The following is a 14,785-nucleotide window of genomic DNA, read 5'->3' as shown; positions in this document are numbered from 1 at the left end:
TCAAATGAACTTCCTTGTTGTATATCATCAAAAGAGTTCTTTAATACATGACACTTGGATAGACTATTTGCAAATCCAGTAAGGAAATTGGCATGTTCTGGTGCCATGGAAAGCAATCTGGCCAGCAAAAGCTTTGTTAGCTGCTTGAAGAGGAAAGAACAGCTACCTTACAGTCTTTGTACTAAGTTTCAAGGCCTCAGGTGATCAAAAAACTTATACCCATCTTTATGCTTATGAGTGATTTCCTTGTCTTTAAAATAATTGCCATAATGTTAAGATGCATTATTTTACACTCCTTCTCCAAAGTCACATTACCTCTAACAGTCCTGTCCTTAAAGATAAAATCTTTAAGGATAAGTTTTATTGGTTTGATTGGTTATGCAATTTGGAGTAACTGAATGCTTACAGCAGATATTCCACTGTGGAGGAATAGCAAAGAGTGGCTGTCATCAGATAATGCACATAACTATCCCTTAAGAGTAAGTAGACATAAGAACATTTGTGCAGGAAAGAAAGTGATAAATCATTGGAAAAATAATTTCTAAGCATGAAGAGCTATTAAGATTATAAGAAGATTATTGGAGGCCCTATCATCCTGTACCATCATATAGAAAATGGGAACACTTCATGTCTTCTTCTACCATTTCTTGTAGCCTCTCAGGTGGCTAGTGAAACATATCAAACAAAAGCAATTATGTTAGCACAAATGAAATACATACAATAAATTCTTCTTTTCCCATTATTGTCAACAAGCTGCTTTTATTCTCAGGACTGGGGAGAACAAGGAAAATACCATAGCATCAGTCAGGCATTTAGCTACATTCTGGAAATGTCAAAAAAAATTTTATAGCAATGTCCTTGGGCAAGATTCATATGACTTAAGTTCTGCTGAAGTCTCAAAGAACAATTTTTCCTGGCTGCTCTCAAGGACCTTCAGAACTTGCAGGAACCTACTATAAATTTCTCTGTCTGTTTTGGGATATACTACTCCCTTAATGCTTCAAGTATAGGATACTATATAGAACCATAGAATCACTTAGGTTGGAAAAGACATTTAAGATCATCATGTTGAATCATTAACCTAACACTGCCAAGCCCACCACTAAACCATGTCCCTAAGTGTCACATCTACACACTTTTAAAATACCTTCAGGGACCTACCACTTCCCTGGGCAGCCTGTCCCAATGCTTCATAACCCTTCCTATAAAGAAATTTTTCCTAATATCCAATCTAAACCTTGCCTGGTGCAACTTGAGGCAATTTCTTTTTGTCTTGTGGCTTGTTATCTGGTAGAAGAGATCAACCCCCACCTGTCCACAACCTCCTTCCAGGCAGCTGTAGGGAGCAATAAGGTGCCCCCTCAGCCTCCTTTTCTCCAGTCTGAACAGCCCCAGTTCCCTCAGCTGCTCCCCATCAGACTTGTGCTCCAGACCCTTCCCCAGCTCCGTTGCCCGTCTCTGGACACGCTCCAGCACCTCAGTGTATTTCTTGTGGCAAGGGGCCCAAAACTGAACCCAGCATTCAAGGTGTGGCCTCACCAGTGCTGAGCACAGGGGGGCGATCACTGCCCTGGTCCTGCTGGCCACGCTATTTCTAATACAGGCCAGGATGCTGCTGGCCCTCTTGGCCACCTGGCCACACGGCTGCCTCATGCCCCGCCAGCTGTCAGCCAGCACCCCCAGATCCTTTTCCCCCAGGCGGCTTCCCAGCCGCTCTGCCCCAGCCTGTGGCGCTGCCTGGGGTTGTTGTGACCCACGTGCAGGACTCGGCATTTAGCCTGGTTGAACCTCATACAGCTGGCCTCATCCCATCAATCCAGCCTGTCCAGATCCCTCTGCAGAGCCTCCTGCCCTCCAGCAGATCAACACTCCCCCCCCCCCCCCCCCAGCTTGGTGTTGTCTGCAAACTTACTGAGGGTCCATTTGATCCCATTGTCCAGATCACTGACATTAAAGAGAACTGGACCAACTTTACTTAGCAACATGATCAGGCACATCGAGTATACACCTACCACTCAGCTTCATTGCAATTCAGAAGAGGACAGGCAGGCAGGGAGGCTGCATCCCTGCAGTGCGCTAGACAGCATTGAGGAACATCTTTGGAATGCAATCATCTGTGTTGTTAAACCACCAGAGCAGTCGCAGGAACTGTTCTGGCCTTGGTCAGCTATATCTCCCACCACAGTTCCCATGCGTAGTTCGGCAGCCATCATAGACTTGCTTTTCTCACCTCACAGGCTGGATGCAGGCACCCTGTTTGGGAGGAGTTAATATAGCTACAGCCTTTGGGGAGAGGGTTGGGCTGAATCCTGAAATGTGTCATAACTGCTTAACCCTTTGAGCAGCGGAGAGCTCAACCTGAGACATACAGTCTTCAGTTTCACTCAGTACCCAGGAAGGAGGGATTTCTTCTTGCTCAACAGCTTACAACATTTGCACAAGGATCAGGACTTGATCACTGGTTTTCCCTCAGTTCTAGGTGAGGCAGTTTGGACCCATGGATCCCAGTCATAGCAGAGACCTACTAAGGCAACAAATTAATCATGGGGGAATCTTCTCCATTCCTCTCATTGAAACTGGTCCACTGCATGGGTGTGAAAGCAAGAAGCATGGGGTCACCAGGAAGCCAGCTAAGGAGATGTCTGGCTTTGTAGCCAAGCACTGCAAGCACAGCCTTGTATAAACTATATGGCATCTACTTTAAAGTCCCCTCAGCACAGATGGACTAATGTAAAGGGATCTTGGGGTCACTGCTAATAGGGCTGAAGTTAGAACAGAACAGAACAGAACAGTATACAATACAATACAATATTTCAGTTAGAAGTGATGTACAACAATCACTTAGTCCAACTGCCTGAGGAATTCAGTGCTGACCAAAAGTTAAATCATTTTTTTAATGGCATTGTCCAAATGCTTCTTAAACGCTGACAGACTTGGGGTATCAACCACCTCTCTAGGAAGTCTGTTCCACTGTTTGAACACCCTCTTGGTAAAGAAATGCTTCCTAATGTCCAGTCTGAACCTCCCCTGGTGCAGCGTTGAGGTCTATCCCAAGCATCCTATCGCTGGATCCCAGGGAGAAGAGATCAGCACCTCCCTCTCCACATCCCCTCCTCAGGATGCTGTAGAGAGCAACAAGGTCACCCCTTAGCCTCCTTTTCTCCAAACCAAACAAAATCAGAGTCCTTATCTGCTCCTCATAGGACATACCTTCCAGCCTTTAAGAGAATTATGTAGAACCAGGTCTTCTAAGAAAAAGTAAAGCTATATGCAGACATTCTCAGTACGTTCACTGTATTCATTTTTTAACAAAAAATGTGTATGGCTGACCCAAGTCAATAGTATTCCTATTCTGGTGCATCATGGAAGATAATGGACATGTTTTGCACAAAAAGCTCAAAGCAATTGAACGTATTAGTCATGTATTACAGCAACTGAGAATGGCAAATTTTCAAATCAAATGAAGCACAGAAACATAAAGTGATGTGTGTGGGTCAGCACAGGCCGATAATAAATGTAGTGATGAAACGGGAATGATCCTCATTCCCAGTCCCTGTCGGAAATCTGCGGTGAGTATCACTCCTTCTACAAGAATATGCATATCTGGCACATTAAATTATATCCATACTGGGCATGTGTGGGATGATTTCTGTGACAGTTATAACCCTATCTAGAATGCTTATGAAGATTATTACTACTAATATATAAGCATTAGAGGTACTTTCACATATGACAGAGAATCATAGGATAAACGAATGTGTATAACTAGATCTAGTACATTTTGAGTAACTCCTATGAGATGTAAGTGATTTATTTACCTAAGATCCTTACTCCAGAGTTATAAAACACCTGGTACACAGGATAATATCATGTAGTTCTTCTGTGCTGATTAATTTTCCTGGTTATTATTATTTCTTATTTGCATTGTGATGATACGTCTGGATTGGTGCATGATGCTTCTACTGTGTTAGACCTAAAGCAAGAAGCACAGAGTAGATAGCTCCATCCCTGAGTAGATCCCAGGTAAAGGAAGCAGGAGAGTTTTAACGAAGGAAAAATAATATAGTGCCCAGAGATCAGATCCTTCCAAGGAAACTGATTTTCCTGATTAGGATTCTGCTACTGTTGAATGCTTCCATTCAATTGATTTCAGTAAAGGAGGATTTCTGTATTTTACTTTTAAATGACTGTGATGTTAAAACAAAGGAAAGTAAAGATACAGAAAAATCCAAAACTATAAAGTAATGATTAAATCAAAATCGAAAAAGAAATGGAGGTAAAAGATTTAAATCATTAAATTCATTCAAATAGTATTTCATTTATACCAGGGGATACTGTTCTCTAGATTAAAACTAAAAGCGTCATATAAAATTGTAACACCGACACAGAGTATTTTGAAGCACAATTATTTGTTGAGGTTGTGGAAAAAAAACACCAATTGGCTTGGGTTAGATTTTTTTTTCTTTTGCACATATTTTTTTACATTTTGCTATGCTTCAGCTGTTTCTCAGACTGCGGCAATGGTTAATTAATCAACCCAGCAGCCTTCTTTTCTCCTCTAGGGCTGACTGCATGAGACCTTGCAGCAGAAGAAACTGGCAAATGAAATAGCAACACTTCTTAAAATAGTTGCTAATAAACAAAACTCGTATGATGAAATATTACTGTGTCAGCCAATGGCTGACTGACTGTGCAGTTTGCCCTGTGTACATTTTCTGATGGTTTTTGTTCTAGATTAGGCAGCACCACAGTGGTATCTCTGTCTGCAGACCTGTGTGTTTGGAGAGATAAGAGTGACAGAGCTCACTCCAAGAGATTCCTGGAGGAGCTGGATGGCCATGCTTGTGTTCTCTTTCAGAAAAAAATGAGGATTCAGAGCAACCCTTTCCCTAAAGAGGGTCCTGAGAAGTGATCTTCTTAGTTCACCTAAAAGTCCTCATGTCTGTGGGATTTTTTTATATTACACTCTGTGGGCTTTGAATCAGGTCCCTAAAATCAAACCTTGGGAGTCGCTGAGTCAGTCAGGCCCTGATAAGATCACTTAGCAAGGTCCTTAGTTCCATGACATGCCAACTAGTTAATACCTTTTGTGGTTGATCCCTTTTGACCAGCCAGATCTCTTTTATCACTGGTTTGAATGAGTGAGCTGGTACCAAAATGCTCAAGATTCACTGCACCACTAACTCAGCGATTTACATTCATCTCCCTCCTTGTGCCAGATTGCAACTCTACAGTCCCTTCTGCGTCGGGGATGGGTACAAGCTGCACTGCACCAAGAATAAAGCAAATGAAACAGAGTTTGCCTCTGAAGGAAGGCTAGACAAAAAAAAAAAAAAACCAAAACAACAACAAAAAAAACCCCAAAAAACCACACCCAAAAAAACCTCAGAAGCCACAAAATAGAGTCCTTATGCACTTCATCTGCAGACACATGACTACTATAGCTTAAGCCAGGAGCCTATGTTTAATGCCACGATGCTCTTACGGATTCTTACACAACATGCCAAAAGAATTTAATGTCTCAGATCGAATATAAATTAGCCAGCGTGGTGAATGGGAGGAGAGCTAGCTAGGAGGGAACTATTAAGATAGGGACTCTATCTTAAACCTCATTTTATCCCAGGATTTAGAGATCAACTGTGAAGCTTTTCCCCTATATTTGGGCTTCTCAGCCCCAAGCCCCCTTCCTCTCTACCCCTGAGGGCACGGCCTGTATCTTTCTGTTCAAAAGCTGAACACAGACTACCGTTATCTTTTAAAATAGCTATATATCTTTGCATAGCAGCTCAATGACTGGAGGCTCACCCCTCATTCAGTATCTCCTGCTTCCCTAGGAAATGCCTTCCCTGTAGACTATATATTTGCTTTTCAGGAGCTGGAGGGGCAGCAGATAAGGAGGGAGAAAAATTCTCTGGGGAGGCTGCACCACTCTGAAAAAGAAATTCAAGATTCGTCACGTCAGAGAAAGGGGACCAGACTGTACAGTCTGCTTGTTGGGACACATGCTTGAAGGAATGATTTAATAGCATTATATAAAACACTAAAATGTTCAGCAAGGACCCCACCAGAGATGAATTCCTTAATCAGTTGGTTACAGAGTCAGGATTATTGTCTTTCTTTTTTTGGCCTGTTGGATCTTAAGCTTTTATCTTCCCAGAAGAACAGCTGTATTAGGAATGGGAGGAGGTTTGCTTTGGAAACTCTTTGGTGAGGTAAGAGAAGTAGATTCCAATCCTTTCTGGAGAAAAAGGGATTTAAACCTTAGTCTGCCACAGCCCAGAAACATCTTCATCACTGCATTTGTTACAGAGAGGAAGAGCACAAGCCCCTTCTCACCTGGCTGTCACATCAGGCAGGCCCTGTGTGTGCTGTATAACTGCAGAATGCATTTCTGCTACAAGAGTTTTTGATTCTGGCTAGGCTGGATGATAACTTTAACATCAAGTTATTGAGGCACTTCATGGGATGCTCAGAAACAGAAGCGCAGCTAAACACAAGACTGCACTCAAAGCAATGTGATGTTAACAAGGTGCCTGCAGGGATGGGGTGCCAGGCAGGAGCTGTGTAAGGGCTTTCAGGTTTGGAGTTTCCATCAACCTAAGCATCACTTTAAAAGCTTAATTCCTTTCTGTTTACTAAATTATACCTTTTACATGAAACACTCAAGTTTTTCTTGTGCTTAGTCAGATATTCTTGAACGGAGGAAAATGGAGGAAGGAGTCCTTCCACTCCCCACCTTCTCAGCCCCCTGGAAAGAGAAGAACCCATTAAACCATTCTAGTTTTGCCCTTTTCTCTTTCCTCTTCAGGTCACATCATTAACAGGGTTGAGAAGTGCAGTAAGAGGATGGACTAGAGATGTTTATCCCCTTCAGTTTTCTGTACAGGCTAATAAGGATCATTCCAGCATGATCTGCTGTTAACTGTCAGCTGTAAGTATGCTGCTCCAGTGTGTGATTATTTTGCATTAGATGCTGCTGTTTTGGAGCATATGCCTCTTTCTAGGCCATGGTGAAAAACAAGTGAGCAATAAATAAAACCTTAAAAACAACCCAGAAGTGTCCTGACAGCAGAAAAAAAGTCACAACAAATAGCAAGTAACTTTCACTGAGAACAAGCACGCTAACTGTTGTAGGCTGAAACTCACAGATAAAAGCAGGTTTCATTCATGTTTCTGCCTGAGTTCCTCCATTTTGGAGGAGCTCTCTGAAGGCAATTAATCATCAAATTGTAATATTAACTAATGCATTTGCCCTACTTAGCACAACAATGATGCAGCTGCTTCAGAGAAAAGTGTATCCAATTCTAATCTAATTATGCTGTGACCCACTGATACTGGTCAGGTGATACTACAGGATATAAAAGGAAAGCAGATCATAATCCAGTCTAAAATCACACAATCAGGTTATAAGTCACCCACAACGGACTCTGGCAAAAAAAAAAATAGTAAACAATGCTATGAAAGCAACTGTAGGGGTACAGGTGGAGTGTTCTGATTCTGATTCTCAAATGGTAGCCAGCTTTGAAATATCCTTATACCCTACAGATTTAACATATACTCCATAAACATTTGGCAGAAATTTTGAAGTGATGAGTGTGTTTTGTACATACTCACATACTGATAGGTATGATCAGATTTTGGAGAACTTGCAGCTGAAGTACACACATAAAAGCTGTCAGTCGCCATTATATAATTATACAGATTTATCTCTACAGGACTCCTTGTGACTTCATGAATTCTGCCTTTTTTTTAATAACCCTGAGAGAGGGTTTGGGGAGAAAAACAAGCAAGCAACAATCGCTATATTAATTCACAGAACTGCCTAGACTTGGAAAGACAGATGTTCATAGAGGGAAAAGAATCAATTTTCCCAGTCTCAGTATTACCCGCTTCAAGGCTATTTCTAAATGAATTTTTAAAGTCTTATTTAATATGTGTAATTTAGGACTTGATCCTTTAAGCTATCCCTTATGCAGGTAACTTACAAGAGTAAGCTTACTGACTCTGGTGGAATTTACTCACGTGACTGAAGAGTGCACAGACAGAGGATTAAAATCCAGAGTATGTTTGCAGCTTACATAATTCCAAGCCTGTCAAAATTCATATCTATATTATCATCTGCCTATGTTACATAACACCGAGACGCTCCTAGTTGTTTGTTCTTCCCCATTTGCCTGAAACACATATACAGTCTTAGAAATTTTGGATTATATATTGTATTATCACCAAGAAAAAAATAAGAATGAATGCAATACAAATAATATTTCATTTTGCAGAATGTCAGAGGCAAATACCACCTCCAGCACAGTATCTGACCAGGCACACAAATTAATGCACTTTACTTGTTTACCAGTAAGATCTTGCATTTCTCATTTATTTCCTGGCACAATCTTTAGTTGAGTCAGTACCAGTGTTGGTTTTACCTAAATCATGGTATCAGGCCCTTTTTCCACGGCTCTCCTGCTTAGCAGCAGCACATTGCTCAGCATTTCAGGCTGGCATCAGTTGGGTTTAAGGGTGGTCATATCTCCTCAGAAGCACTGGGCACTTGGCAGGATTGAAACTAGTGAGTCTACATTTGTTTTGCTGTCTTTGTTTGTTTGTTTTTAAGTCTAATTTCAAGGGAGTCTTTCTCCTTCACCTTTACCTAGGATCCTGGTTCAAATTAATTATGAGATGCAAGGGAAGTAAAATCAGATGACCTCTTAAGTGTTACTGCAAGCAAAAATGGTAAACAGTGGGCATTATTTGTATTCATGGTAATGCATATTTTGTTAACTTCAACAAATAGCTGAACCAGGCAGTAGTACTGCATGCTTGAGTTCAGTATTACTAACGATTTGAACTGCTTGTGAACAAATTTATCAATGAAAACTAAGATTAATTAAGAGATCAAGGGAAAACAGATCACAGCACTTGATTTTCCTCTTGTATCAACTGTTGCAACTTTATGAATATAGGTAGACTTATAACCAATTTATACCTGTGTGGTATATAGGATCAGAACCATCATGCCCATGGATACTATTGAGTACAATAATAAACTGACTCCAGGGCAGACAATTCCTTCTGTTCAGAACTGAATTCAGTATTTTCTCTGCATGAAATCTAGGTCTCATAAAAACCTTTGGAAACCCTATTATCTGTACTATGATCAACGTTTTACCCTCTGCTTTTTATTTCATTATCTACTTTAATTCCTGGGTTTGGTCCAGTGTAAGCAGCTGTCTGCATCCTGAGGCACAGCAAGATGGTCACAGGTATTGATATGTAATCAAATAGTTCATTTGGTCTTGAAAGGCTTCTCTGAAGGGAAGATGGGGTATTTTACCTGGAAAATAACCCCTGCAATAAAAGAGAGTGCTTTGCCTGCAAGATCAAGAAACCTGTGTTGTCGAAAAGATTCCCTGTGTAACCCTGATGACACAGTCACTTCAGTTCACCTGTAAAGTAGTAGTTATACACCCATCATCAGCCGTAAAAGCCCTCATTCACTGACACTTGAAAGCGCTCTGCAGTTCTCTGGAAAAAGTAAAAAAAAAAAAAACGGTGCAAAGCTACCAAGTGCAGCGCAGGCTCGCCGATCGCTCTCCTGAGCCCCGGGCAGAGCGGTGAGGACGCAGCGCCCGAGGGCGGAGGCGCAGCAGGCGCGCACCGCCGGGCGCGGGGGCGCAGCCGCGGCCGGGCGCGGGGGGCGGCGGGCGGGCGCGCTCCCGCCGGGGCCGCTGGAGGGAGCCCCCGGGCCGCGCAGCGCCGCGGCGGTTTCAGCACCGCGCCGGCGGACAGCGCCGCGGCGGGGGACAGCTGGCCGCGGGGGGGGGCGGGGGGTAGCGCTGCCCCGCGGGGGGTCCCCGCCCCCCACTCCGAACCCCACCTTGCGTGGAGAGAGGGAGCAGACCCCGGGGTGGGGGAGGACCCTGCCACCCCCACAGCGGGCTGGGGGCCGCGGGCCGAAGCGACGCGTAATTAAGCGGCGTAAAGTGGGTTCGGTGTAAATCGGGAGCCAGTGTAAATCAGCCCCGACGTGTGGCAAGCTGTGCGGATCCTGTTAAGGAGATTTATATACGTAGTTCATGAAGGCAATCATCTGGCTGGTAATCTCTCATTGTGCACTGCTCAAAGGCAGTTCATTCGCACAACTGGCAAGGTACCAGGCAACAAAATGAAGATATTAATATCTCGCCTGGGAAATGTCTTTGTTAGGGATGTCTGTGGGAAGCGCGTGCGTGCGTGTGGACCAGCTAAACAGCCGTGATACCTGCGCATAATGAGATAGCAGCACATTACTCATAGCTCCGGGATAGGATATGGAAGTAAATTAAGAAATCAGCATAACTCAGAGCTCACAGCTTTTGACCCAGCACTAGCAGCTACAGCAGTGCATGGGAGTGGGACACAGCGTGTGGCTGCGGTTCATTCATCAGCACATTACCAAGAGCTGGGAACAACTCTGCCCGGCGTAATTGTCTCGCATCCATAGGGATCAGCCAGGCACAACACACTGGGGCAGCTTTTCCTGAAACAGGGTGAGCTCAGCCACTGGAAAGTGAAGGTTAGGTAGCCCACAGCTAACAAGTGCATGGAGGAAGGGGATGGGCAGGGGTTTCAGGAGGGCCAGGGTCTGAAGGAGGCAGATGTGTCCCAAGAACCATCGTCATCAAAACTTCCAGGCACAAGATCAGCCACTTCCCAGCTGCGCATCCCAGCAATCACGTAAACAACATGCCACCGACACCACATTCCTCTGCACCCTCCCTTTTTTGGGGATTATCTGACAGTACCTCCACCCCCTTCTCTCCGAGTCCCCAGAGCCAGCTAAATGGAAATTATAATCTGCTGGGAAATATTGGTAGCACAGAGCTGTGGTGGTCTGGGAAGGGAGGGAGAAAGGGAGATGCAAGACTCTACAGGATTAAGTTGCCCTAGTTAGCCTGTGTTTTCTTGCCTTGCAGGAATGTTGGGAGTTTGGTGCATTCTCACTTTCATGTGGAAGAATCCAGGTGAGTGTGAAGTCAGGTTAGTCCTGGTTTTAACTCCTCAGACCCATATCTTGCCCAGCACCTCTCAGCAGTTTGACCTGCACCACCACTCCCCCCTGTAACCAATACTCTGTCCTAGACATCACTTGTAAGGATGCAGCACAACAATGTTTGCCCCGTGACCACCAGACAACAAGGCTTGTTGGTGCCCTCCAAAGACAGCCTAGGACCTCACACCAAACCTCCAAGGGGAACTTACCCCCCATTTCTCTGGGGCATTGCTTTGGTCTCCTTGCAAAAGAGCAGCATGCTTTGCTCCTGTTTTCCAGTAGCTCAGCTCAAGCTGTGCTGCGCATATAAAAGTACCAGTCTTCCCAGCAGGTCCAGAGTTAAAAGGCATGAGCAAGTGAAATGAGAGATGCACTGTGAGAGAGTTTGGCCAAGGCAGTCATCTCATGCCATGGACTGCTGCTGGAAGTAAGGGAGGAGAATGAAGAATGACCCATCCTCCCCGCTTGCCCCAGAAGTTCCTCTCCCCAAAGCTGTTTCAAGGGACAGCAGTGGAGTGAATGTACAAGGAGAAGAGACCAAGAGGTTAGGAAGTGTCCCCATCTCCAGCCTGAGGTGAAACCTTGGGATAGGCAGCAGGAGACTGAGGAGGAGGAGAGAAGGTTGCCTGTTGCCTGTGGTCTCCCCTCCATGTAACAAACCTCTGCGCACCTGACTAAAAGGGAGAGGATCTCTTGGGACACCTCACACCTCCTCTCACTCAGAGTGATGGAGAAAGAGGATGTTTCCCACCCTTTCCTCGCCACAGTACCTGGTTGAGGGAAGTCACAGCCAACCTGGGGATGACCAGCTGCATGACGAGCTGCAGGACAGAGGTGACCAGCCCAGCCAGGATGGCCCAGGTGAGTGGCAGCGGGAGCATGCTGTAGGTTGCAAAAAGCGTGAAGAGCACATAGCCAATGCCGTCCCCAAGGAGGCCACAGCCCAGGCCGGCTGCCAGGATCTGCGTGGCCATGGCCACCCAAGTGACCACACCGCTGTACTGCAGGTAGGTGTACGAGGTCGTGTCCTTCCTGACCACCACTAAGGCACAGATCACCACCTCAATGCCGGTGAAGAAGCCCAAAAGGATGCCCTTAATGGGGTCCATGGGAGCAGAGGCCAGGGTCAAGTGGAGGAACAGCAGGGTCAGCTTGGTCAGCACGTCCAGGATGTTCATGACCACCTCAGATTTGCGCCGCTGGCCCAAGAAATAGCGCTGGTAAAGGCGCTCCAAGTCCCGAGACTTGAAGGAGTTGCGGAGAGTGGGGAAGATCACCCCGCGATAGGTGTAGCCCCAGTTTAGGAAGAAGTCGGAGTTGCTGGGGGCACAGTCCAGGGGCAGAAAGCCCAGGTCCCCGCTGCTGCTCGTGCGCTCCGGGAAGACTTTGGTGCCTCCGTTGTTATGGCGCTCGCCGCCCAAACTCCGGCCGGCCGACTGTCGCCGGAGGTGGTGGTGGTGGTGGTGGTGGTGCGGCGGGTGGTGGTGGTTGGGGCAGCAGGTCTCCTCGGAGCTGAAGCCTTTGCCCCCACCGCTACTGCTGCCGCCGCTGCTGCTGCTGTGCTCCTGGATGAAGCGCTGCTCGGTGATGTGGCGCACGGCCGTCTGCCACAGCAGGCGCTGGGGTCTGCCGCTGCCGGGGGGGGGTCCTGTTGATGGTGTAAAGTTCATCGCTGTCGCTCAGGCACCGCACCTCCGAGAGCTCCATGGCGGTGACTGGCGGGGGGCAGAGCACCGGCGGAGGGGGGGCGCGGGGGGACACAAACGACCGGCTTTGGGGAGGGGAGCAGGGAGAGGGATGGAGCCGCGGGAGAGGAGGGAGGGGATGGAGAAGGGCGGGTGGCGGCGGCGGGGTGGCGGTGGGGGGGGGATCACATTTATAGGCAGGTCCCTGGGTCGGGCGGTTTGGCTGGCGGCGGGGCTGCTTCGCCGCTGGGGTCGGAGGGGCGGCTGCGCCGGCTCAGCGCAGGCGGCCCTCGCCCCGCGCCCGCGCCCGCTCCCGCGGCGCCCCGCGGAGCCGCATCCCGCGGAGCCCGGCTGCGGCGCAGCCCCGGCGCCCCGGCGGGCTGGGTGCGCGCCCTCCTCGGGGCGGGGAGCAGGGGGGGAGCAGAACCGCAGGTCCGGAGAGGAGGAGGGAGGAGCGGAGCATCTACGGGCGCAGCCCCGCTGCCCGGCGGGCGATCGTCGGCCCCATCCGGAGGCTGGAGGCGCGGAGGGCTGGGGGGAGCCGCCTTGCAGAGAGGCCGTTCACGGCGAGCAGCTCCTCTCTCCGGTGATCCCGGGGCTCCGCTCCGAGGTCTGGTCCCCGGGAGCTGCTGCAGTCCCCGGGGCTGCGGTCAGCGGGGGCCCTGCGAGCTCGGGCGGGAGGGGAGAGGCGGCCGGGTCGCGGGCATCCTCGGTCACGGCGCCGGAACCGCCGGCCGGGGGCTGCCCGCCCGCATCCCCCCGGCGGCGGGGCATGCCCTGGCTCACGGGGCGCTTCTGCCCGGCGGGGGCTCGGGGCTGCCATCCATCGCAGACGCTCGGCTTGCTTGGTAACGAGAAAAAAAAAAAAAAAAAGAAAAAAAAAAAGGAGGGAAAAAAAGAAAGGAAGGACGGGGGGAAATTCCCACCAAAACCCAAGCCTTAAAACAAAAAAGCGAAAGAGAGGGGAACGAAAATCCCGCCCTAAACTCAGAGCTCTGGGAAGCCGGCTGGGAGCATCCTAAGTTCTCCGCGGGTCAGGGCAGGGAGGGCTCCGGCTCCGGGGCTCCCCCGGCAGCGGGGAGGAGGAGCAGGAGGAAGGGGCGAGGGGCAGGCGCGCAGGGAGCGCGGCGGCTGCAGGGCTGCGGGGAGCCAGCGTCGGGGGCTGCCCCGGGAGCCGCGGGGACCGGCACGGCGGAGCCGCCAGCCGCCGCCGCCGCCGCCGCCGCCGGAGTGGTGCTGCGGGCGGGCGGCCCGGGAGGAGGCAGAGCCCGGCGCGGTCAGCTGATGCCCGCGACGTCGGCGGGGCTGCCCGCACCCCCCTGCCCGGTTAAAGCAGCCGCAGCCGCGGCGCCGGGAGGGGGACAGCGGGCGGCGGCTCGGGGAGGGGGGTGGAGGGGGACTGGGGCAGGTTTCCCGGTCCCAGCAGGCTCCTCTGTGTGTCACTCCTGTTTCTCCAAGCTGCTCTTCTACAGGCGCCCCGGCCTGTCCCGCAGTGCCTAGCAGGTTCGTCCATCCCTTGTGCTAAGTGCGAGCTGATGCTCAAGTCGGGCATCCCTCAGCCTGGGCACAAGGGAAAGCCGCCTCAGGCCTGGGTGGGGAGCTCAGGCTCCTGCCCAGGGTGAGGAGGGCTTCGGGAGCCACTGCACCTCTGCCTGGTGAGCTCAGACCCTCCGAGAATGGTGCTGTCGCTGCCAGGACTATGGCTCCAACCACCCTGTGTTAAGTGAGTACGTTTGTACCTTTGATGGCTCCTATCCTGTCAGCATTTACATTAAAGCCACTGGATATATACAACAGAAACTGTCTTGTGGACAGAGTCTGGAGTCAGAGCCACTCCTCACTCCACCATCACATCCCCCCAACCCTGTTGGCAGATGAAATGAAATCGTCCCTGCTTCTCTGCTTGTGGGCTCTGTCTGTGCCAGCAAACATGAATGCTTTGTGCATGGTGGCACAGCCTGCAGAAGAGGGTTAGGAGGTGTTCGGCTTTACCTCTCCCATCCCTCCTCTCCCCAGTATTAACCTTGTTAAAGTGGTTTGAACCCAGTCCTGGGGCAAAGGCAGCTTTGGA

At 48.8% G+C, this 14,785-nt stretch overlaps 1 protein-coding gene across 1 annotated transcript in view; it reads right to left on the bottom strand.

The window, feature by feature from the left end:
• ADCY8 (adenylate cyclase 8) overlaps positions 1-12,736 on the bottom strand; it is a 123,966-nt gene extending 111,230 nt beyond the window's left edge. The window contains 2 exon segments of the mRNA XM_037381792.1: positions 11,800-12,667; positions 12,669-12,736. Coding sequence (XP_037237689.1) covers positions 11,800-12,667; positions 12,669-12,736 — 936 coding nt within the window.
• Between the last annotated feature and the right edge of the window lie 2,049 nt (positions 12,737-14,785).

This window comes from Falco rusticolus, chromosome 3 (assembly GCF_015220075.1).
Source record: "Falco rusticolus isolate bFalRus1 chromosome 3, bFalRus1.pri, whole genome shotgun sequence".
Lineage (NCBI taxonomy): Eukaryota > Metazoa > Chordata > Aves > Falconiformes > Falconidae > Falco > Falco rusticolus.
The sequence above is the reverse complement of the archived record's forward strand: the minus strand, read 5'-3'. Positions and strand labels throughout refer to the sequence as shown.